General features: G+C 45.9%; 1 protein-coding gene and 1 long non-coding RNA gene across 4 annotated transcripts in view; one reads left to right on the top strand and one right to left on the bottom strand.

Moving 5' to 3' along the window:
- LOC125427495 overlaps nt 1-9,787 on the bottom strand; it is a 15,966-nt gene extending 6,179 nt beyond the window's left edge. The window contains exons 1-3 of one of the 2 annotated variants that reach the window (XR_007243695.1): nt 9,047-9,785; nt 7,647-7,962; nt 5,665-5,903 (exon numbers count right to left, since the gene is read on the bottom strand). This is a non-coding gene — a long non-coding RNA (uncharacterized LOC125427495). Of the gene's footprint in view, nt 1-4,731; nt 5,904-7,646; nt 7,963-9,046 lie in introns of those variants that run through there. The other variant, XR_007243694.1, reaches the window with a different exon arrangement.
- On the top strand, nt 3,645-22,318 carry LOC125427491 (tubulin alpha-4A chain). Of its 2 annotated transcripts, none has more exons than XM_048486989.1 (4): nt 3,645-3,662; nt 17,397-17,619; nt 19,489-19,637; nt 21,268-22,318. In XM_048486989.1, exons 2-4 carry the CDS (start codon nt 17,439-17,441, stop codon nt 22,237-22,239), a joined length of 1,302 nt encoding a protein of 433 aa, XP_048342946.1. In that variant the 5' UTR covers nt 3,645-3,662; nt 17,397-17,438; the 3' UTR covers nt 22,240-22,318. The 2 variants fall into 2 exon arrangements, with proteins under 2 accessions (XP_048342946.1, XP_048342945.1); XM_048486988.1 differs by lacking the exon at nt 3,645-3,662 and adding an exon at nt 9,754-9,901.

Here is a 22,318-nt window from a genome sequence, read left to right as displayed (position 1 = left end):
GATGGAGAATAGGGAGGAAGGTCGTTTCTTACAAGGCTCCCTTTGTTTTCAGAACAGCCTGCAAACCTAGCCAGGTATAAAACAAATTTGCTGATAATGCTTTCAGTGGGTGGCTAACTGAAAAGGAGCTTTGCACAGCTAAAGGAGCTCACAGGCAACCTTACCAAGGAGATGTTGACACTGCGTCTCTATTCTCCCCCCACCCCCGTCCCAAAAGGAGCTGGTGAGCAACCCCCATCCAAGATCCACTTACCTCTGCATGCCTTGCAGCTGTTTATGTAACCCCTTGAACTGCCCTGCCTTGGCCAGCAGCTTGCAGCTGTGAAGTCAAAGCAGCCTCTCCTCCCTGCTATTGCCTTTCCTTTCTCTGGGTCCTTTCCACCACCACCAGGTAGTCACAGCTACCAGGTGTCTCACTTGACTGCTTTATTCACCGAGTTGTTTTCAAGATGGTAAAATTCAAACAGAATAGAAAAGTTGCACCAGCTGAATTCCTGACTGTCATACAGCAGTTAAAACAACTGGATACTTGCCAGTGCCTTGAGACATTCCTGACAGCCGAGCAAAACAAAGCTGAGGATTTATACTCTACAACCCTGGAATGCAGAGCTTATTTTTTCTTCTTTTTGACAAAGCTCCTCTTCCTGCTGAACAGTGGCAATGACAGGAAAAGCTGCAGTTTTGCCCTGTTCATTCTTATATTTTTCTGAAATGTGATGGAGCCTTCCCCTGCCCCATAAAAGCTGCAGTCATACAGGAATCCCTCACTGGAATGCAATTCCTAACTTCCAGATATACCAGCCTGGGTAGAACTTTCACCAGAGAATTCTGTCAGGCAATGTGGAATGTATATTTCATGTCTACAGATTTAAACATTTGCTACCTTCCTCCAAATAAGCAGCTGCATGGATAGATACATGATCTGGTTGGCAGAGGAAAGTATGGGCAGAATCCAGTTCCAGTCTGATGCATTGTACGCAAATGAATGCAGAAGACTTTTGCCTGGTAATGGTGCACAGAGGAAGGAGGTGGCACAACTCTCTGAACTTACAACAGCTCTAGAAATGAGGAGGGGAGGAGAGAGGAAAGCTGGTATGGAAAAGAAGGCTGGCTGCTGAAGATTTGGAGCTAAGTTATGTGCACAGCCTTTCTCCAGTGGAGCATGTCAATCAGCCTTTTAAATCCAGTTTGGCCTTTTTAGATGCTGTTGAGCAGTAGTTTAACTTATACTCATGGGGATTCTGGGCACTATGGCAATCCACATCCTAAGGATACAAATAATTATGACAAAGAGGTGTTGGGCCTTACCAATGTTCTGTATGGACCGAGGGTTACCTAACACACTGGAGAAGGCTGTGGCGATGGTAGGCAGACAGTCTTCAGGGAAACATGCCCACCATTACTGATGCTGCCACCAAGCAACCCCCTCCTTTAGAGAACACATATGGCAGCATGTGGAGCTGACTCACAAATTACCACAATAGGGCATTTCCTTCACTGCTCACACCTCTTAACAATTTTGGGGGTGAAAACTATCATAAATCATGTTCTTGTTTTCTATAATGATGTTTAGATTTTTTTTTAAAGCAATCCTTCAGTTCTATTATTCTTAAAAAGGCAAGTCAATGTTAAAACTAGAGGTGGAAGGGTGTTTTTTTTGTATTAAGAGACATTCCTCATGAACAAAAACTGCTGACAGTCTTATTCCAAGTCTCTGTCTCCTTCTCTTTCTTTCTCAGACTATAATCGTCTGCAATAAACTCTCACTGCTAAACATTACTATTTCTTCCTAGGCCTTTCCAGATTTTTCTTAGACATGTTTTGTTGGCTTTACAACCACTTACACTTCTGCCCAGACTACAACTCCCAGAATGTCCTCTTAGAAGCTACATTTCCTTCCATACTTAATGTCCACAATTAACAAGCATTCTTAAAAGTAATGCTGTGCTGTCTACAGACTCAAACATCTCAGAAAAGATACTTGGGGGCAAGGCAAAATTATCTGGGGTATTGAACAGCTTGTATACAAAGAAAAGTTTTTTAAAGTTTCTAATTCTTCTGGATGGAAAAGAGACAACTAAAAAGATTTATTTCATTATTTATGCATTTGTAGTCTACTGGTCTCATTGAGGCTTGGGGTGGCTTACAGGATAAAGCAGCATAATCAAGTTCCATAAAATCCTTTGGCGTTATATTCCAACAATGTAGCCTTTTAGAGTTCCCCAAGTTATTTCTCTGTCCAAGGGGCTAGTGGAAGAACACTGTTGTATTTAAGCTGGTCAGCTGGGAAGGTTTTTAAAAACTTTATTTATAGTCTGCCTTTCTCACTGAGGCCACTCAACCCCTCAAGGTTCTTTGGGCTTCAATCCTAAACACATCCCCTACACAGTATCTCATTCTATTCAGTGGGATTTACTTCTGAGTAAATATGCATAGCACTGAACTGCATGAAAATAGGAAGACTTGATCCATCAAAGTAATACAGAAAGTTTGTTCCTCCCATTCCTGTGGTCTGTTTGCCTATCTCACAGTGAAATAGTACTGCAAGAATAAATGGGTTTAAATGACTACCATATTTTTATTTCAGTGCAAGCTTCTGTGATCAAGAAGCAAAGGTCTTTATTAGATATTTAGATTGATATAGTTGTGGAGAGGGAACAGTTGTAAATACAGTCAAAGAATGGTGGTACAGCATGTTTCTGCATCCACATAAAGAAACACACACAGGAAGTGGTTATGGTGATTACAGAATATTTTTTAGAGGAGGGTTAACAGTTCTCTTTGGCTTGCGGTGATGATGACATCTAAAAAGAGAAGTCTACAATTCCCCATAAGTGGGTTTATGAAAGCTTCCTAAAAGCATGCTTCGCACACACACCAACCGTTACATTATTTCTTCTCAGCCCTACCTAGCCTTGACTTTCAGAGTAAGGACAGCAGAAAAACAGGTGTGCAGCCCAAGGCAGGCAGACTAGAGACCACATCTGGAATTCAGCTCCTGAGTAGCTCGAAGCATGTAGCTCAGGACAACTTTAATTCTACCAAACTGCAGTTCTACAAACTGCAGTTCTATAAAGGATGGAGTAGGAGCTGCAGTCCAGATGTGGACTGTGAGGGAGTTTTTGATAGAACTGAAACTATCCAGTTCCCAGCAGAGTGAAGTGCAGCAGAGTTGTAAAAAGAAATTATTTTTAATAGAGTTCCAAATATAAAAGGCTACAATATATATATTTAGAAAAGAACAAGACAAAACTAGTCCTGTGCTAAAAAACACAGGCAAGCAAAACAAGCTTACACAAAAAGTAAACAAGGAAAAAATACAGCAACATAGCACAGCTTACAATCATGCAGCATAATGAGCAAAAGGTAAAGGAGGAGAGATAGGGAGAGGAGGATGGATGGAGAAGTGGAGCATACAAGCTACACCATAATATGCAGACATTAAAGGTCACCCTCATTAACTACCAGCTGTCTTGCATTAACACACAGTAGCTAAATGGTGCAACTATGTTGCTCCTGCAATTACTTACAAGAGATGCCAAATATTCTAACAGTTTTGCCTTCTTGTGTGATTTAGCCAACAAGGAATCTGGTTCCCCCCTTCTTCCAGGCTTCATTGGTTATGGCTTTCCTGAGAATCTCCCTGATGGACTACAGGACAGGTATGTGTGATACTCTGCCCACAAAATGAAATCTAAGGTCATATCTGTTTGATCCAGAACAGTTTGCTAGAAGTAACAGGATGATTAATGCCAAGTGGGAGAACTACTAAAGTTTCCTAAACCAAACTTCTCAGTCAGACTTGCCCCAGGCCAGGTCATATCTGCCATGGAGACACGGGGAGTCAAGTGTCCCTGGGCGCCCCATTTGGTCACTTGGGGGGCGCAAAAATTTCAGGTTTGTTTGGGTGTTTTTTGTATTTTTTAGTGTTTTTTCAGTTTTTGGCCTGCAGGGGACACAGTTTTTAGGCTAGCAGTACCAAAATTTCAGGGATTTTTTGAGAGACTCTCCTGATGATACCACCCAGATTTGGTGAGGTTTGGTGCAAGGGGTCCAAAGTTATGGACTCCCAAAAGCCCCCCCATCCCCCATTGTTTCCAATGGGAACTAATAGATGGGGACTACATTTTTGAGGGTCCATAGCTTTGAGACCCCTGAACCAAACTTCACCAAACCTAGGTGGTATCATCAGGAGAGTCACGTAAAGATACCCTGAAATGTTCGTGCTGCTAGCTTAACAATTGCACCCCTGACAGCAGGCACCCCCCAAATTTCCCCAGATTCTTCTTTTAAATCCACCTTAAAGGGAGAATCTGAGGTCCCCAGTTTAAACACTGAAAGTGATGCTGTTTCAGCGTGGGGGAGAAAGAATCCACCACAAAACAGCATCACTTTCAATGTTGTTTTAACTGGATTTAAGGTGGATTTAAAAGAAGAATCTGGGCTCCCTAGTTAAATACCATTGAAAGGGATGCTGTTTGGGGGTGGATTCCACTGGAGATGTTTTGTGAGAGATGATGCTGACATTTGTTTGGTAAATGTTTTGCTGGGGGTGATTTGTGATAGACTTACATGCTTAACACCCATTTGCACTGGCTTGAAGCTGTTTGTCAGGCTAACAACCTACCTCATAGGGTTGGTGTGAGGACAAAATTAGGAAAGAGAGTTGGTGGGGAGAGAGCCATGTATGTTTTGCTGGGGGTCGGAAATGTTTTGTGAGCTGGTGCAAAAAATCATTGTTTGGGGGGGGAGGGTGGCCACTCATACTTGGGGGGGGGTGCCAAACTCAGGTTTTGTCCCTGGGATCCAGTTTGCCTAGATACACCTCTGCCCCAGGCATTTGAGGATTTTGGCTGAGGGTCTCATACTCAATTTGGCTGCTACACTTTGTAAAAAATTTCTTGGTTCAAATAGACCCACTGTGGTTCAATGATCAGAGTAGTGATTTGGACTGGGGAGACACAGGTTCAAAGTCCAACGGTTCTGGCAAAAAAACATGGGCCACTCACTTGCTCTCAGCCTAGCCTACCTCACTGGACTGTCAGGATAAAATGGAGCAGGGGAGATCCGCATATGCTGCTACCAGCTCATGGGTGGCTGCTGCATCTCTACCTGCTACCTCTGGCCCCCTCTTCACTTCCTTCTGATGTCAATGCCTGCCCTGCTTTGCTGTGTTTAACAGGAACAAGAATAACCACAGTGACACATAAAAATGGCCAAGTCAGGATGGGAGTAGTATCTTGGAATTACAACAAGTATGGTTACTTCCTTATTTTTCTAGCTTTGCTAGTTTAACAACCAGCTGGGTGATCTTGGGCTAGTCACACATTGTCACTCTAGCAAGGTTGTTGTGAGAATAAAATAGAGAGCAAGAGAACAGTGTAAACCTCTTTGGATCCCCACTGAAAAATAAGGTGTAGTATAAATGAAAAAAACATACAAATGAACAACATCTGGCACACCAATTAGACAAAGAGCAGCTTTTCCTGGAATAGAGATACTGGTTGGGGGAAAATTTTTTTCACTTAGTGTCTAGTTTAAGTGTTGAACTACTTTAAAAAATATAGCAGTAGAACCAGTATAAAAGAACACAACTTTGGTATTAGGACACCATGAGAGCAATATTAACAAATAGTAAAAGCCATTTTATTCAGTGGGACTTACTCCATGGAAAGTGTTCTTGAGATTGTAGTCCAGTCCACTGAGTGCAGATTGTTCCACCTGGCCCCTTAGCAAGCCGGGCTCCTACTTAGGTGGGTTTTCAGTTGCTGTCACTTGATGCCCACAGTCTTCATGGTATCCCCGGGGGTTTCTTCTAACTCTGGAAAGGTGTCACTTTTAATGGCTCTGCTCTTTTTAGCTTCTATGGCCTTGCACAAAATACTGGGAGACACCAGCTAAGCCTGAAAAAGATTTCAAGACTCAAAATTCAAAGGGAGAAAATACAAAGCACCTTCACCATGGCAACTGCTCTTTACCTCTCATACACACACAACATCCCACGGCTTCCACTTTGGGGACTGTGGCTTGTTATTTTCTTTTAGCACAGCTCCATGCCCTTTCCCACTAAAAGGTCTAAGTGGAATTGTGAATTCAACCACCACCACTTCCTACCCCTCCAACCTTCCCCCGAACCAAACACCAAGCCAGAACTGACACCAGCCCTCCTAAACCCCCTCCAACCCTCCCCCACCTTAAACACCAATCTGGGCTTGGCACAAACTCTCCCAAGGCCCCTCCAACCCTTCCCCCACCCCAAACACTAAGGGATTATTTTTAACAGTGGAAGCACACTACTCCCTCTTCTGTCAGTGCATTGATGACGGCACTTAGATCCTTAGGTGAGAAAGGGAAGCCCAAAAAAAACCTGTCCCTGCTGTTTCAATAAAAATGTCAACAGTTTTCAACTCTCACTATTCTGACTTCAGGTCTTGCTTGTGAAATGATAAATCAGAGGTAGTTCCTTTTGCAGCATGTCTTTAGCACAAAGACAATACCCCAAGGAAGTGCTACCTGTCCTAGCAAGCACATCTGGAAAGACCCAAGAGACAAGGCTCTCGTGCCTAGACCTGTCATCTCCCCAGGCAGGGCTCCTCTGCAGCAGTGCTGGGGAAGGGAGGGGCCTCTGTAGTGCTTGGGACACAAGCTAACCTGAGTGAAGAAGGAATTCTGCTCCCAGCCATCCTGCTTTTCTCCCCTTTCTGCATCCAGGTGCTACCAGGAGTGATTTCTACCATCACTGCAGCACTCTGTGGAGAAAAACCCCACCTAGTAGAACCAGGTTTTCTGTGCATTCCTCCAGTCTTACAAATTCTGGCCTCTGGGCAAAAGTCCAGGATGGTCCAAAAGCCCCTGCTGTGCTCAGTGAACAAGAGGGGGGGGCTCTCTCCATGGTGAGGCATTCTCCTTGCTCTCCCAGCCCCTTCCCTGCCAATAGAAGAGACAAAACAGTGCCCTGCCTCAGTCCCTCACTGACCTTCTTCTCCTCTGCCCTACCCCCAATACAGACAGGTGTTAGGAGGGGCCACCATGGCTCAGTGGGAGAGCACCTGATTGACATGCAGAAGGCCCTGGATTCAACCTCTGGCATATCCAGGTGAAGGATCAGGTAGCAGAGGTGATAAGAACATAAGAAAGAGCCTGCTGGATCAGACCAGAGTCCATCTAGTCCAGCACTCTGCTACTCGCAGTGGCCCACCAGGTGCCTTGGGAAGCTCACATGCAGGAGGTGAAAGCAATGGCCTTCTGCTGCTGTGAAAGACCTCAGCCTGAGACCTGGGAGAGCTGCTGCCAGTCGGACAATACTGACCTAGATGGATGGGTGGTCTGATTCAAAAGGCAGCATCATGTGTTCATGTGACAGCTGATTGCTGGCCCTGCTAGCTGTTGCTGGTGACTTTCTTGACACCCACACTTCTTGCTGTGGCTGAGAGCTGCAGATGGCACAGCTGTACAGTTGGGGGCCAGTGGCCCTCACAGCATGGGGCCTAGAGTAGCTGCCCCATATATGCCCTATAGATTGTCCCTGACCTGGAGGTTGCCTCGTACTCCACTCCAGTAGATCCCCATCCCCAACCCCCTGTCTGTGGTGCTTTCTTTACTCACAGAAAAGCACTGTCATGCCAGGACTTTTTAATGTGCTTTACCTTCTTGTTCACTGCTGGTGTGTAAGAGAACACACAGCTCTTGTTGTGCTTAGCTTCTGTTCTTTTGGTGCTCTTGTCAACTCACATTGTGGACCTTTGCAATGGCAGAACTGGCTTGCTGTGAGGCTCAGTTTCAGCACCGCCAAGCCTAACCAAAAAGTCAGACTGCGTCCTTGCGTTGGGGATGCAGCCTTTTTCTGGGAATATGCTTTCCACGTGGAGTTCTGCCACCTTATTGTTGTTCTTCACAAGTGGGGAGATTGCTAGGAGGTAGGTGAGGGTGAAAGCAAGCTGGCAATGCACCAGTTGGCAATACCTGTAAGAAAGTGGCCGAAGTGGTACTATTCCCCACCTTCTGCTTTGAGCACACAAAAGAGACGGTGAGAAATGTAACAGTGCAGTCCTAAGCAGTGATAGAAGAACTGAAACTATCCAGCTCCCAGCAGAGTGAAACACAGCAGAGTTGTAAAAAGAAATTATTCTTTGATAGAGTTCCAAATATAAAATTCAGGCTACAAAAATATATATACAAAAGAGAAAGACGAAATAGCCCTGTGCAAAAGCACTGGCAAGCAACACAAGCTTATGTAACCTCTATCTGTGGGTTCTGTGGGGCAGAACTTGGAAGGAGTTGCAAAGAACTAAATTTAAAACAAATATGGTTTACTTTCTTAACAAATGACACTTTTAACGTTAACATTTAACATTTACAATTTACAGTCCTTTTAGGTTGCATTTCAAGTCCTTATATTTACAGTCTACTGATAATGCCAAGTCAAATTCTTCTTTGCTGGTGGTTGGCTTATGAACACTTCAGAGGCTTGGTGAATGGGATTCAAGATGATGAAGGTCCCCAAAAGAACTCCCATCAAATACATGCATAGCAAGCCCTGAAACAATAAATTCTAACTTTTACAATACAGCAAAAATAAACAACTCCCGTCCCACTAGTTCCCAACAACTCTGCAGTTACCTTAAACAAGGTGTTAAGAGCTTATAAAGAATTACATCAAGGTCCCAGCCTGGTAGCCTTGCTTCCTCCAACTTCACCAGTTTTTGCAGCTTTCTGCTGCTTTGAGTCTCCACCCCTTTCTGGGTCAACCCATTCTGAACATAGGGGTTACACTTACACAAAAGTAAACAAGGGAAAATACAGCAATACAACAGCATGCAATCATGCAGCATAACAACAAGGAGGAAAAGGTAAAAGAAGAGAGATAGAGGAAGGAAGGAAGGAAGGAAGGAAGGAAGGAAGGAAGGAAGGAAGGAAGGAGATGTGGAGCATACAAGCTACACCATAATATGCAGACCTTAAAGGTCACCCCCATTAACTACCAGCTATCTTGTATTAACATACAGTAACCAAATGGTGCAACTATGTTGCTCCTGCAATTACTTACAAGAGATGCCAAATATTCTAACAAGCAGTTCCACACAGAAGCCTACTGAAGCGTACCCAGTGGGGATTAGTCCAGGCAGGAAACAGTCTTTAGGATTGTACTTTCACCTCTGTAGATCGTCTCTTGTCTGCTTATAATGGGATTAAAGTGCAATAGATTCCTTTTAGTCGTTTTAGATGTGGGACCACTATGTGGTTGAAAACCCTTCAACTTTTTATTTCTTCCGGACGTGCAGCTGTTAAAACATCTGTCTGCTATAAAAGCAAACGATTCTCACAGTAGGGTGATCAGATTGCCCGGGGAGGGGGGGGGGGGCTTAGCTCCGGTGCCTTTAATTATTGTGGGAAGACCTGTTAGCAAGCTGCTGCTTCTGTTAAGCCGCTCCTTCCACCATTCTCTCAACTTAATACATGGCACAGGGAGAAGCCCTGCTGCCTTCCCGTGGCTCTGGACACTTTCCAAGCAGTGCTGGGTCCGGCAGTGAAAAAAGTTTGCCCTACCTGCACGCAGCAGCTCAGGAAGAGGGCTCCCGCCTCGGCAAACCCATGCCTCCTAAGCCTTTAGGCGTGTTTTTTCTACTTCAGCAGACAGACCAGGCTTCCCCACTGAAACGTGGAATTTGTGGCTTTGTAGGGGAAATCCGCCCCTTCTCCCCCCCATCTCAGGCCTCCCGTAAACAACTACTAAGGGATCGTGCGCGGCCAATGTTTAGGCCCCTCCCCCTGCCATGACGCCCCGCCCCTCGTTTATAAAACAGATGCGGCAGGACGGCTGGAAGCGAGTGCAGCTGCTTCTCACTGAGACTTCGTCGCTCCGACTCAGCGTGAGATTCCGCCCCCGCGACTCCCAACCATGGTGAGGCGGAAAGGGACCCGGGAGGCCGGGAGGGGGGAATGACACCGCAGCAGCAAATTTGCCCACCGGGGGAGGGCAGAGGGTGATTTCCCTCCTGTGAGTCCGTGCAGTGCCTGGCATGGCATGTTCCTTGGGCAGGTATTTCGAACAGCCCCGCATAGCTTGACTGTTCCTGGGCAGCTTTCTCCTCTCCTTCCCCCGGGCACTTCTCGGAGTTCCGAGGGCTACTGGCTGTGTGACCTTGAGGGAGCAGGTGTGCCCACTTTGGGCCCTTCTCCCACCCCGCACCCCACCTCTCGCCAAGATGGCGAGGGCACAGGCGGGCCTGTCTGCTGAAGGAAGTCTAATTGGCGAAGGTGTTCTGCCCTGCTCCAAAGTCGGAGTCTGCACTGCAGGGCACGTGAGCTCCATGGCAGGCAGGGCTGTGCTGCACGTGGGAAGGGGTGGGGGGAGGAGGGGGAGCAGCAGCAGAAGAAGAACAGGGCAGGCCTGCCCTTTCTACCCGCCGGAGTTGGCCTCCTGCCCGGACCTGCTGCTCCGCGCGCCCAGGCTCCCGACAGCCACGCTGGATCGACGAGCAGTGGCAGCTGGCTCGGGGCGTAGGCTGGCAACTCGAAGGGCACAACTGGAGAAGCCAGCCAGGCCCGGCACTTGCTCGTGCCTCGAGCGCTCTCGGAGCCCCAGGAGACTGAAAGGCGGAAAGCCTCGACTGGCAGCGCTCGGAGTGGTTGTGCAGCAGCACCCACTCTCCACCCCCACCCGCCTTCAGTGTCACCCACCACTGGCCATTTACTATGGGGGTTGCAGGTTATTAATAGGCAGGTCGCAGCAGGCAGAGAGAGCTGGCCCAGGGCGTCTCGATGTGTCCCGCCGCCCCGCTCGCTTCCAAACAAATCCCAGGGCTGGAAATAGTAGGGCCGACGGCCGGGCTCCAGTCCAAAGTAGGTAATCCCATCTCCCGTCTCACCTCGGGGGAATCTTTACACTTTGGGGGAGGGAGGCCTATTTTTAGCTGGGCCAGTGAATGAGCAGGAAGCTGACGCCCGCCGACGCCAACACCCCAAACCTACCCCAGGCAAAGTCCTTGCCAGCGTTTCCCAGTCACTGGACTCGTTCTCCGAGCTCCGGGAGCCAGTTCCCCGCGGGTCGGGGCGTTTTCACAGTTGCTGTGAAAAGAACTTTTGGTTCTGCTGTGCGTCCCTTGTGTGCGCGCGCGATGTTAAGGAGGTGCAGAAAGCGGAAGAGATCCGGTTTACCTTCTAACATGCACGTTCAGGCGACGTTGAGTTTTTAATTCGGACTTCAAAAGGGAAGTGCCAAAAAACAACAACCCCTCAGCCCCGATGTAGCCGTCTTTTGCAAAATTATCTGGGGCCCTGGAGACGCTGTGAGAAAGGGCGGTCCTGGCTCAGAATTGTGGCGCATTTTCCTGGGCTCTGCTGTGTCTTCAATAGTGCTTCTATCATGTTCCTGTTAGAAACATAGCATTAGTAGCAACTGTGCTCCCACGCCCAGCCCTACGCTGGGCATTCCGAAGTACAGTCTTAATATGAGTTGTTTTTGCAGTATATGCTTGTCTGGGTAAGCTGACAAAGCGTGTGAGAACCTGAATCATGTCTATCCAGGCCTCTGGGGTATGGAGGTGGCAGAGGGGCTAATAGTCCCTTCCCCTCTGCTCCCAAATAGGGATTTAAATGAAGAATTGAATGGTTTGTTGTTGCTGTATGTATGGATAACAATGGTCAGCCAAACGTGCTTTTGAGCATGTCCAGTGCCCTTTTCTTCCATCACTGAGTATGAAATTAGTTGCCACATATCTGGAATAATGCCTAATTTCTGGGCTGACTTGACCTCTGACAACTGTTGTCTTGGAAATTTGGTGCTTGTTGTTAAGCCTCTGTAGCAAGGGGAAAGGGGGACCAATTTTCCTCCCTCTTCTTTCCTCCCATGTCAAGCAACAGTAGGCAAAGGGAGGAGTTTAGCTCAGCAGAATTCATTTTGTTGGATTGCTCAGTTTCATATTGCCCTCTGTGCACAGAATAGAAATTCATAATTTTCCTTCACTTGGGAGGAGAGGAGAACTGAAATTAACAGTGGCTGGGCAGGGCCTTTTCAAATAGTAATACTTGGTATTTACGTAGCACTTCAAAATGCTAAGGGGTGGTGGTTCTCAGGTTCAAACCCCTCCCATTACATGTCCGGCTTGCTTGAAACAATGCATGGAATGGAACAGCCGGAAAGCCCTCAGTCACTGAACCCACCCCATAAAAAATCTATACCAACGTCACTGCTCGGTACTTCAAACCTTAGTAGGGCTTACAGCAACCAATGCGATAACCAATATATTCCCATATGGGGAGCTAAGTCTGAAACAGTAGCTTGCCAAGGCCATCTATGAAACAAATCTGCTACAGACTAAAGCCTGGGCCTTGCAGATTTACTGCCTACTCTTGGTGACCGTATTATGATAGTTCTTCTTTTATTTGCAGAGACTTGAACTTGTATCCCAATGAAATTGTTAAAATTTCTGATTATCCATTTGGACTTCAAAGTGTCAGAAAAATAACATATAAAATGTGGCTGACAAGTTTCATGAATACGATGGGTTGTAGCAGAGAAACCACCATATTGTGGGAAGAAAAGGAGTTTGCAAATACTTAAGAGGGACTGAAGAGAGGCAGCTGAAATGAGGCTGCATATTTAAGGCACAAATGTTTGCTTTTTGAAGCTATGTTGAGTGTACAGCAAAAAGGCAAAAGGATACTTAAGTTGGTCAACCTGAATCCAAGTAGGATTTACTTGAGTAAATGTACAAAAAGTGTGTGTGTAGGATAGTACTGAAAGTATCCCTCTGCATGTTTTTATTCTAGGAGTCTTTTGAAACTGAGTTTTGCCAAAATTCAAATATCTGCAAAAAAAATTCTGCCATAGAGCAAATCTGAAAGTGGCCAAGCCTTAGCTGCATGAAGATTGGATGACACTGCCTCTAAAACTATCTCCCTGCAATGCAGCACTTGGCCTGACCTGTAGTTGTAGACTGAGCACAAAGTGCCTGAAATCTGACCAATTCCCTCCTGGGAGTGCAAGTGTGCCTTGAATGAGCTGTGGTTGGGTCCAGAATGTTGGAACAACTTTGATCTGTTTTTTAATAGGGATGGGATGATGATAATGGGGTAATCTGTGGGTAGGTATAGATGATCCTCTTTGCCAGTGGCTGGATGATATCCTACTGAAGTGTCCTCAATTTGACTTGGCTTGTATTTCTTCCCAAAGAATCCTCTGATTGTAGCCAAAAATTTCCTGGAGAAACAGGCCCTTGCATTTCTGCTGATAGCAATGCACACTGAGCATTGTGCAAGTCTAGATGTTTCTCACCACAGTGGAGTAATAACCTGATGAGAGGGTATCTGTACTGGGTTTGCTTGGAAGACTGTTTATTCAGGAATTTGTAGACCTGTTTCTCCCTGAGAGGATAAGCCTGCATTGTACCTTTTCAGACTGCAGATGGGGCTCACACAACTGATTAGTCTTCAACATGCTAGTTATCTGCCTATAGAAAAGTAATTCTTCTTTATTTATTTGAAACATTTCTCACTCGCTATCTCCTCAGACTCAAGGCAGCATAGAAGGGTTCTAGGAGCGCTGGTTTCTCCTGGCAGTCAGCATGGAAGGAATCATGTTGCATGACAAGTATTCTGTCAAGCAAGCAGTTTAAAGTGGTAGAACTCAAACAGAGGCTTTCCTTCTCTACGAGAACTAGGTCTCATTTGACAAAGCTACAGCAACCTCACCCAACCTTAATTTCTTTCCTCCCCCACCTGTCCTGACATGCAGCTTTACTTTTGAGTCATAGACTCTACAGTAGACCCGCATATTGTATTTTGAGGAGTCACCTGGTTCTTTCTCTCTTGAGGGATGTGGCTAATTTACTCATCCTGGAAAGGAGAGCAGAGGGACAGGGCTCTAGTCTGAATAAAAATACAATAATTTTATTTGCCCAGGCCCATTCAACTCTAATTTGTGTGTTGCCACAGCAAGAAGCTTACTTCTGGTATGGGTTGGGTTGCCAAACAAACTGTGTATACACAGAGAATTATTTGCCCTCCCTCTGACCCAGTTTTGATAACCCCACTGACTACCCATTGGCTCAATCTTGCAAGCAAAATGAGCACTTTGGAGGTTTTTCCACTTGGCTTAATAAGTTCAATGTTTGGTTGCTACATTATGACTTATTTTTATTAAAATGTTTAACTGTACCTTATCCTGAAAAAAGAGGGAGCATAGTGGCATGATGCCCCAATATAATCACAACCCCATAGTGAGAGGATATGTTCAAGTCATCAGTCCTGCCTAAATTTCTTGGTCCACATTTGCTCATGGAAATGGTAAGGAGCTCAGTTAATTACCCCCACTTCACTGTTATCTAGACTTGATAGATATGCAGTTGGCAAATTTGTTATAAGTATTCTGGTCCAGTATTCTTGCTGTTATCTTGACTGCCCCACCAGTGAGTGGGAAGTGAGACCATATAACCAGCATATGAATTCTGGTATCCTCACCTGGGGGAGGGCAGAAGAATAGGAATGCTTACTTGGGGTTTGAAAATTTCTGAGAATCTGGGGGTGATGTTTGAAGAAGAAAAGTTTGCATTTGTACCCCCCCCCCCCGGTTCCTCTCCTGTAAGAAGTCTCAAAAGGGGTTACAATTTCCTGCAATAGGAGCAGCAATGGCGTAGTGGTTAAGAGCAGGTGTACTCTAGTCTGGAGGAACCAGGTTTGATTCCTCGCTCTGCTTCTTGAGCTGTGCAGGCTTATCTGGGGAATTCAGATTAGCCTGTGCACTCCAACACATGCCAGCTGGGTGATCTTGGGCTAGTCACAGTTCTTCTGATCTCTCTCAGCCCCACCTACCTCACAGGGTGTTTGTTGTGAGGGAGAAAGGGAAAAGAGTTTTGGGTGCTGTGTGGTTTCTGGGCTGTATGGCCGTGTTCTAGCAGCATTCTCTCCTGACGTTTCGCCTGCATCTGTGGCTGGCACCGAAGGCGAAACGTCAGGAGAGAATGCTGCTAGAACACGGCCATACTCGGAAACAATACAGCACTCCAAATATTCCTGGCTGTAGAAAAGCCTTACTGACAATACACGGAAAAGAGTTTGTAAGCCCCTTTGAGTCTCCTTACAGTTTCTCTATAGTATACTCGGCTTACCTCACTCCAGTCCCATATGCTGCAGTCACTGTTTGGAGGGTGGAGCCAACATCTACTCCATACAAGAGCATGGTGCATGACCTTCCAATTCTGGATACGATTGTGCTTTTCTTAACAACTGTCACAAAAGCTTTACCTACCAGGCTCTCTTTCTTTCATAGCCAAAACCGAGTGGTGGTCCTTTGTTGAGGTGTAAAATCCATGAAATGGGTCTATCCTTGGATGCATTGGTTTTAATAATGAATGCCAATGAGCTTCAAAAGCTGATCTATCAAAAAAGAGATTGTATGATCTCAGGAAGTATAGTCACCCTGATGCAGCAGGCTAATAAACGCTGCTCTCCCCTTGCGCTTGGGTGTAGCATTAAAACCCTATAGCATGGCGAAGGAGTTGCGTCTGGTCTTAGAACCGAGGTTGCGACGAGCGCTGATCCTTGTCAGGTGGGATATTCTCCCTTCAGCTACCACTCAGGGTGGCAGAATACAGAAAGTGCCTTTCAATGAAAGATTTTGTCCCTGCCGTTCAGCTTACGAAGAATCAATCCAACACGTGATATTACACTGCCCGTTACACAGTTTAGCCAGGAATAAATATCTAAACCCGTGGTTAAAACCCCCCATTGATAATATTAATCTATCAATTGTGGTAACGATGTTGGATTGTGGTTCTGTGCAAAGTGTATTGGAAGCGGCTCGGCCTAACTTTTTTTGTGCTCCTGTCATCAAAGCAATGACGGTTATAACTGTACTGGAGATTGTATCATTACACTGAGGTCGCCATTTTTCTGGTATATTGCTGCTGTTTTAATTATGCCATTAAAGGTTTATATATATATACTTAGAGTCTCCTTACAGGAGATAAAGGGGGGATTATAAATCCAACTCTTCTTCTTCTTCTTTCCCTCCCCCCCCCCCCAACAAACACCCTGTGAGGTGGGTGGGGCTGAGAGTTCCATAGAACTATGACTAGCCCAAGGTTATCCAGCTGGCATGTGTTGGGAGTGCACAGGCTTATCTAGTTCCCCAGATTATCCTCCACAGCTCAAGTGGCAGAACGGGGAATCAAACCTGGTTCTCCAGATTAGAGTGCACCTTCTCTTAACCACTATGCCACTGCTTAGAGACCACAGTGAGGTATAATGCCAAAGTCCAAAGCAGCTGTTTTCTCAAGGTGAACTGATCTCTAGCCTGGAGGCCACTTGTAATTCAGGGAGATCTCCAATTCCCACCTATTGATTGGCAACTGTAGAGAAGAATGAGACTTAATTGCTCATCTCTTGCACTGATGTGCTTCCCTAGCTGAGGTGGTGCTCATGTGCCAAGGTGTGTGTGAGCCTGTGAAGTGTGCTTCATGGATGTGTGTAGTGGGGGAGAGGCTAACCTTGAAGAGGCATGTATACCATTTTTTTTTGCTAACTGCAGAGGGCAATACTTGCTGGGATTGTGCAGGAAAATGTTGTTGAACATGCCTTTTGCAGTGAGTGTGGAAAAACGCCAACTAGCAGTTTGTGTTAACTCCCTCAATCATGCTACTGCTTGTCTTCTTATTTTAGGTACTGCCACACTGTTTTTTTAATGGTCATTTAATGTGAAGTGAATAAAATTGGATGAGATCAAGGCTTCTGAACATAATGTGATTCTCTTGGCTCCTTTGCCTCCCAAATCTTGTTTTGGCTATACATAAAGGCTACGGTGACCAGCTGTCCCGATTTTCACGGGACACTTCCACGGCACTTTATGTAGAGTGTCCCAAGCGTCCATCGGCTAGGCTTATGCCATTGTCCCTGGGATTACCCGATATCGACAATGGCCCATTAGCAGCATTACACTGCCTTTTGCGGCGGCGCTCCCCAGTGATCAGGGAAACCAGAGGCGCCCCAGAAGGCACCCTCCTTTCTGGAAGCTTCCCTGTTCCCTGACTGGGGAGCGCCGCTTTCGCTGAGTGTTGCAGGCTGCTGCTGCACTTTACTCTATCTGAAAAATCTGGTCACCTTAACTTGAGGTGGAACAGATTGCGTATCCTGCTTTAATATGAAGGCTCTACTCAGAGTGCCACTGTGAAATACTTTGGATTTCTGGAACAAAAGGTTGGCTGCTGCTGACCTGGCACATACTTAGGATATTTCACTGGACTGATGGCTTTGACAAAACCCCTCCCTTTGCTGTGTGTTTATGAACTGCCATATATGTGTTCTGTCAGTACTCATGACCTTTGAGTCCTCCTGTACTCTGGGTTCTTCTTTAATCTTCTTTTTGCCAGAGGAAGTTTATCACTCTCTTCTTCCCACAGCGTGAGTGCATCTCAGTCCATGTCGGCCAGGCCGGTGTACAGATGGGCAATACTTGCTGGGAGCTGTACTGTCTGGAACATGGAATTCAACCAGATGGGAAAATGCCAAGCGAGAAGACAATTGGAGGTGGGGATGATTCCTTCACCACCTTCTTCTGTGAAACTGGAGCTGGAAAACATGTGCCCCGTGCTGTCTTTGTGGACTTGGAACCAACTGTGATTGGTAAGAGTACAAAGGTTAGGGGAGAAGTCCCCAATATCTTAAAGCCTCCAGACACCCTTGGTTTTTGGACTCGGGCAGAAGGCACTAACACAAAATGTGGGAGGTGGAGCCAACCACGTAATGTAAGGAAATGAGGTTATACATAACTCTAATAGTTAATTCAGGCAGAAACTCATTTTAATAGGATACCTTTTAAAATGAGCATATTGTTTAAAATGTTTTCTTGTATATGCACAGCTTATCTTCAGTCATGTAGTGAAGATCTGTGTCCTGTGGTGGCAACTGCTACTAAAGCAGCCTTTCTAAAATCTGCACAGCCAGTCAGAAGCCCTGCTGGGCAAAAACCCATCTGGCCCCACCCAGATTCTAAAAATACTTAGCTAGTGCCTGGAAAGCTGTTGGCAGACATAATGGTGCTTGCAGGCGCCATGCTGGAGACCCCTGTTGTACTGTCTGAGCCTTCTATTTGGAGCTTTATGCCCACTGCATGGTGCATATAAAAAAACCCAAAACTTAAAATATACCTGAAAAAGCCATTTCAGGGTTTTTTTTCAGATTCATTTTCAGAAAAAAAAATTGGTGGCAATTTTTTGGGCTGCTTTGGCCCCACTGCCATTAAAAAAACGTGGAGAGGGAGCAGAGCTGAACGCCAGAACCAATCCCTGCCTTAAGCTCTCCCAGGCTGCCTCTGAAGCCAGCTCAGACTTCTGAGGCAGCAGAGCGGAATACTGAGTTCAGCCCAGCATTCAGTTCTGTGGCTCAGAACGTTTCTAGTTTGATTTTTAAACTACCCTCCCTCCATTGAAAAAAAAATTAAGCACTATGGAGGTTTTCTTGTTATAAAATTGCAGTGTCTTTTGAAACCAAACCTGAAAAATACAATGAAAAAAAATGATGCTCATCTGTAGTGGACAGCGCTAGTTGCAGTCTCCTCACTGAGATTTGTTTTTGTTCCCCTTTCCCTGGGTGAGTTAGACTTGGGGGAAGTCAGGGGTTTTGGATTTTAGTACACTCAGTATTGGCAACTGGCACCCTCCAAAGCCAAACTGGAAACCCATGTGGAATGCTGTGGTGCAGTGGTTAAGAGCAGGTGGATTCTAATCTGGAGAACCTGGTTTGATTCCCCACTCCTCCCCCTGAGTGGCACAGGCTTATCTGGTGAACCAGGTGTGTTTCTGCACTCCTACATTCCTGCTGGGTGACCTTGGGCTAGTCACAGATCTTCGGAACTCTCAGCCCCACCTACCTCACAAAGTGTCTGTTGTGGGGAGAGAGAGGGAAAAGGAGTTTGTAAGCCACCTTGAGTCTCTTTAAAGGAGAGAAAGGTGGGGTATAAATCCAAACTCTTCTTCTAGTTCTCCAGTGAGCAGTCCTGAGGATTGTCAGCAGGTGTAGAAGTGGGATTTGACGGCAAGCCAGGGGGGAAACCCAAACTTCCCATTAACGTCTCTTTGTGTCCTTCTGTCAAAACTAACTACTGACCAAGGCTGTACTGCCTTAATTTAACCTTAATTTAAGGCACAGATATTGAGAAGACTCAAGATTCTGAAGTGGTTGAACCAAGCCATGCCTTCCATCCATGCCTTCCAGTTGTTGGGTCTCCTGTTGCCCTGCATGAATTTAACGCAACATGCTCAACCAATAGTCTCCTGCATTTATGCATGGCAGGGGAAGAGTAGCCTTGGAAGGCAGAGTGCTCTTCCAGGAAGTTCATCTGTCCTTGTTGATTTCTTAAAAGAATCCTTATTCGGTATATTCAAGATGCCTTCGTTGATTTATCAACCTGCTTGCTCGCTTATGTTAAGGGTTTGAAATCATCTACTACACTGAACCTTTTTCTGGCACCCCACCTCTTTATTTCTTTTCTAGATGAGGTTCGTGCTGGCACTTACCGTCAGCTTTTCCACCCAGAGCAGCTGATCACTGGCAAGGAAGATGCTGCCAACAACTATGCCCGTGGGCACTATACTATTGGCAAAGAAATCATCGACTTGGTGTTGGACAGGATCCGGAAACTGGTATAGATATAGTGTGTGTGTGTGGAGGGGGAGGAGAGGACATTTGGGAAGCTTATAGAAATGGAAGAGGTTTTGGTTTCCTCCTGGGAATAGCTAATAGGTTGAGAATGGCTAATTCTGAACCTAGCAATAACCTAGCGTTGCCACGTCTATCTGTGTGGCAAAGACCACATCCCGAGCTGCTCCTCCATATGTACCCATTTCTTTGTTCCACATCTCCTATTAAAGGAAGTTGTGCTGTAGAGGCTGTATTAGAAGCTTGCAATCAAACAGTCAGTTGGTTGCTTCAAGTCACTATGTAAGTGTCAGGCTTCCCAGCCTGCTCACTGGTACTCATTATGTCTTTTAATACAGCTGGCCCAATGCTCCCGTGAACATAGAGGCCACCATTAGAAAATTTACCTGCCAGAATCTAAATTATTAATGTTCAAGCTATATAATTTAACGAGTTTCTTTCATGTGTATTCGTCTAAACAACACCTAACTATTGCCATGCAAGCCAGTGTGCTGTATTATTGAGCACATTCCAAGATGCACACCCTCTTCATGTAGGGCAGTTGTCTAGGTCTTTTGTGTCTCATTGTTGCTTTTTATGAAATGAACAAACCATACTCATCCAGTTACACATGACAGAGGAAGAATTGTCAAGGAAGGTGGTAGAGCACCCTTCACATAGGTTCATCTGACCGTGCATATATTCTTCTTGAAGAACCAGGGAACTCCAACTAGAATGCAGTTTGAAAACTAGCCTCTGAACTTAGTGATCCTCTGTCCCCTTGTTTGCCAGCTGCATTCCTGCCAATAACACACAGTTCTTCCTGGCCCTATGTATACTTCTGCCCCAATTCTGCTCTCTGTTTGGCTGCTCTCTGTTTGGCTGCTCTTTTCTTGAGTTACTTGTTTGCTTACATCCCTCCCTTTCAGACCACTGCTTTCTTTTGACCCACTTTCTTTACCCCCCGCCCCCCAACTCTAGTCTTTCTGGCATTTTCCTCTCCCTCCTCTTAACAACACACAGCCTGTTCTAATATTGAATACTGAGGTTCCTCCATAGCCACCTTTCACCTCAAATACCCGTCCACAATTTCTTCTTTCTTGTTGCACTACTTAATCTCCATCCCTCTTTTTAGACTCCCTGCAGTACAATCAATACATGAAATGTGCCTTCTGCAGCTCTCTTCATTTGTGTCAAAGCCTTGTGAGTGCAGCTCCTAAAATAAGGGCAAGTTTTATTTGTAAAAAGAAAACCCTGCTACATGATGTATACTGGAGTGAGGAGAAAGGTAGGAATTGCAGGTCACTCCCCCAGAACAAATAACACCTGTCCATTGCAAAGTTTCACAGCTACAAAAGCAGTACAAGTGATTATACTGTGCCCTGGCTTTGAAGAGCTACTTGTTCTATACAGTAGAAGGGACAGAAATGCCATTCATGGTGATATGTGAAGTGTGTATGACCTAGTCTCCTGGGGAGCTAGATGAGCAACTAGTTAATTGCTGTATTCAAATTAAAGGAAATTTAAAGTTTATGGATGGAGGAATAAATGCCTGATGTGGGTCTAAATAATATATTTATGTGCAGGCAGGAATTGTCTGATATTTAGCAGAATTTCTCTTGGGGTCTTCAACAGGCTGACCAATGCACAGGACTCCAAGGATTCTTGGTCTTCCACAGCTTTGGGGGAGGCACCGGCTCAGGATTCACCTCTCTGTTAATGGAACGGCTTTCTGTTGACTATGGCAAGAAGTCCAAGCTGGAATTTGCAATTTACCCAGCTCCACAAGTCTCTACGGCTGTTGTGGAGCCCTACAACTCCATCCTCACCACGCACACCACCCTTGAGCACTCAGATTGTGCTTTCATGGTAGACAATGAAGCCATCTATGATATCTGCCGCAGGAACCTGGACATTGAACGCCCAACCTACACAAACCTCAACCGCCTTATCAGCCAAATTGTGTCCTCTATCACTGCCTCCCTACGCTTTGATGGAGCTCTGAATGTAGACCTGACAGAATTCCAGACAAACTTAGTGCCCTATCCACGTATCCATTTTCCTCTGGCCACTTATGCCCCAGTCATCTCTGCAGAGAAGGCCTATCATGAGCAATTGTCTGTGGCTGAGATCACAAATTCATGCTTTGAGCCATCCAATCAGATGGTGAAATGTGACCCCCGCCATGGCAAATACATGGCTTGCTGCCTTTTGTACAGGGGTGATGTAGTACCCAAGGATGTCAATGCTGCTATTGCAGCCATAAAGACCAAGCGCAGCATCCAGTTTGTAGACTGGTGTCCCACAGGCTTCAAGGTGGGCATCAACTACCAGCCCCCCACTGTAGTTCCTGGAGGAGACCTTGCCAAGGTGCAGCGAGCAGTCTGTATGCTGAGCAACACCACTGCCATTGCTGAGGCCTGGGCCCGCCTGGACCACAAGTTTGATCTGATGTATGCCAAGAGGGCCTTTGTCCACTGGTATGTGGGGGAAGGCATGGAAGAAGGGGAGTTCTCTGAGGCTCGGGAAGACATGGCTGCCCTGGAGAAGGACTATGAAGAGGTGGGCATTGACTCTTATGAGGATGAAGATGAGGGAGAAGAGTAGCTACAGGTGGGCATACGTTGCCTAATGGACCCTCCTGTAATTAAGTTCTTAAAATAAAATTGTTTTGTTCTAATCTGAA

Source organism: Sphaerodactylus townsendi, linkage group LG02 (assembly GCF_021028975.2).
Source record: "Sphaerodactylus townsendi isolate TG3544 linkage group LG02, MPM_Stown_v2.3, whole genome shotgun sequence".
In the NCBI taxonomy this organism is placed as follows: domain Eukaryota; kingdom Metazoa; phylum Chordata; class Lepidosauria; order Squamata; family Sphaerodactylidae; genus Sphaerodactylus; species Sphaerodactylus townsendi.
The sequence above is the reverse complement of the archived record's forward strand: the minus strand, read 5'-3'. Positions and strand labels throughout refer to the sequence as shown.

Excerpts from the sequence above, each read along its gene's own strand:
- LOC125427491 (XM_048486988.1), top strand. Across the intron at positions 17,620-19,488 it reads CTTGGAACCAACTGTGATTG|ATGAGGTTCGTGCTGGCACT; the intron begins GTAAGAGTACAA and ends TTTCTTTTCTAG. Across the intron at positions 19,638-21,267 it reads TGGACAGGATCCGGAAACTG|GCTGACCAATGCACAGGACT; the intron begins GTATAGATATAG and ends GGTCTTCAACAG.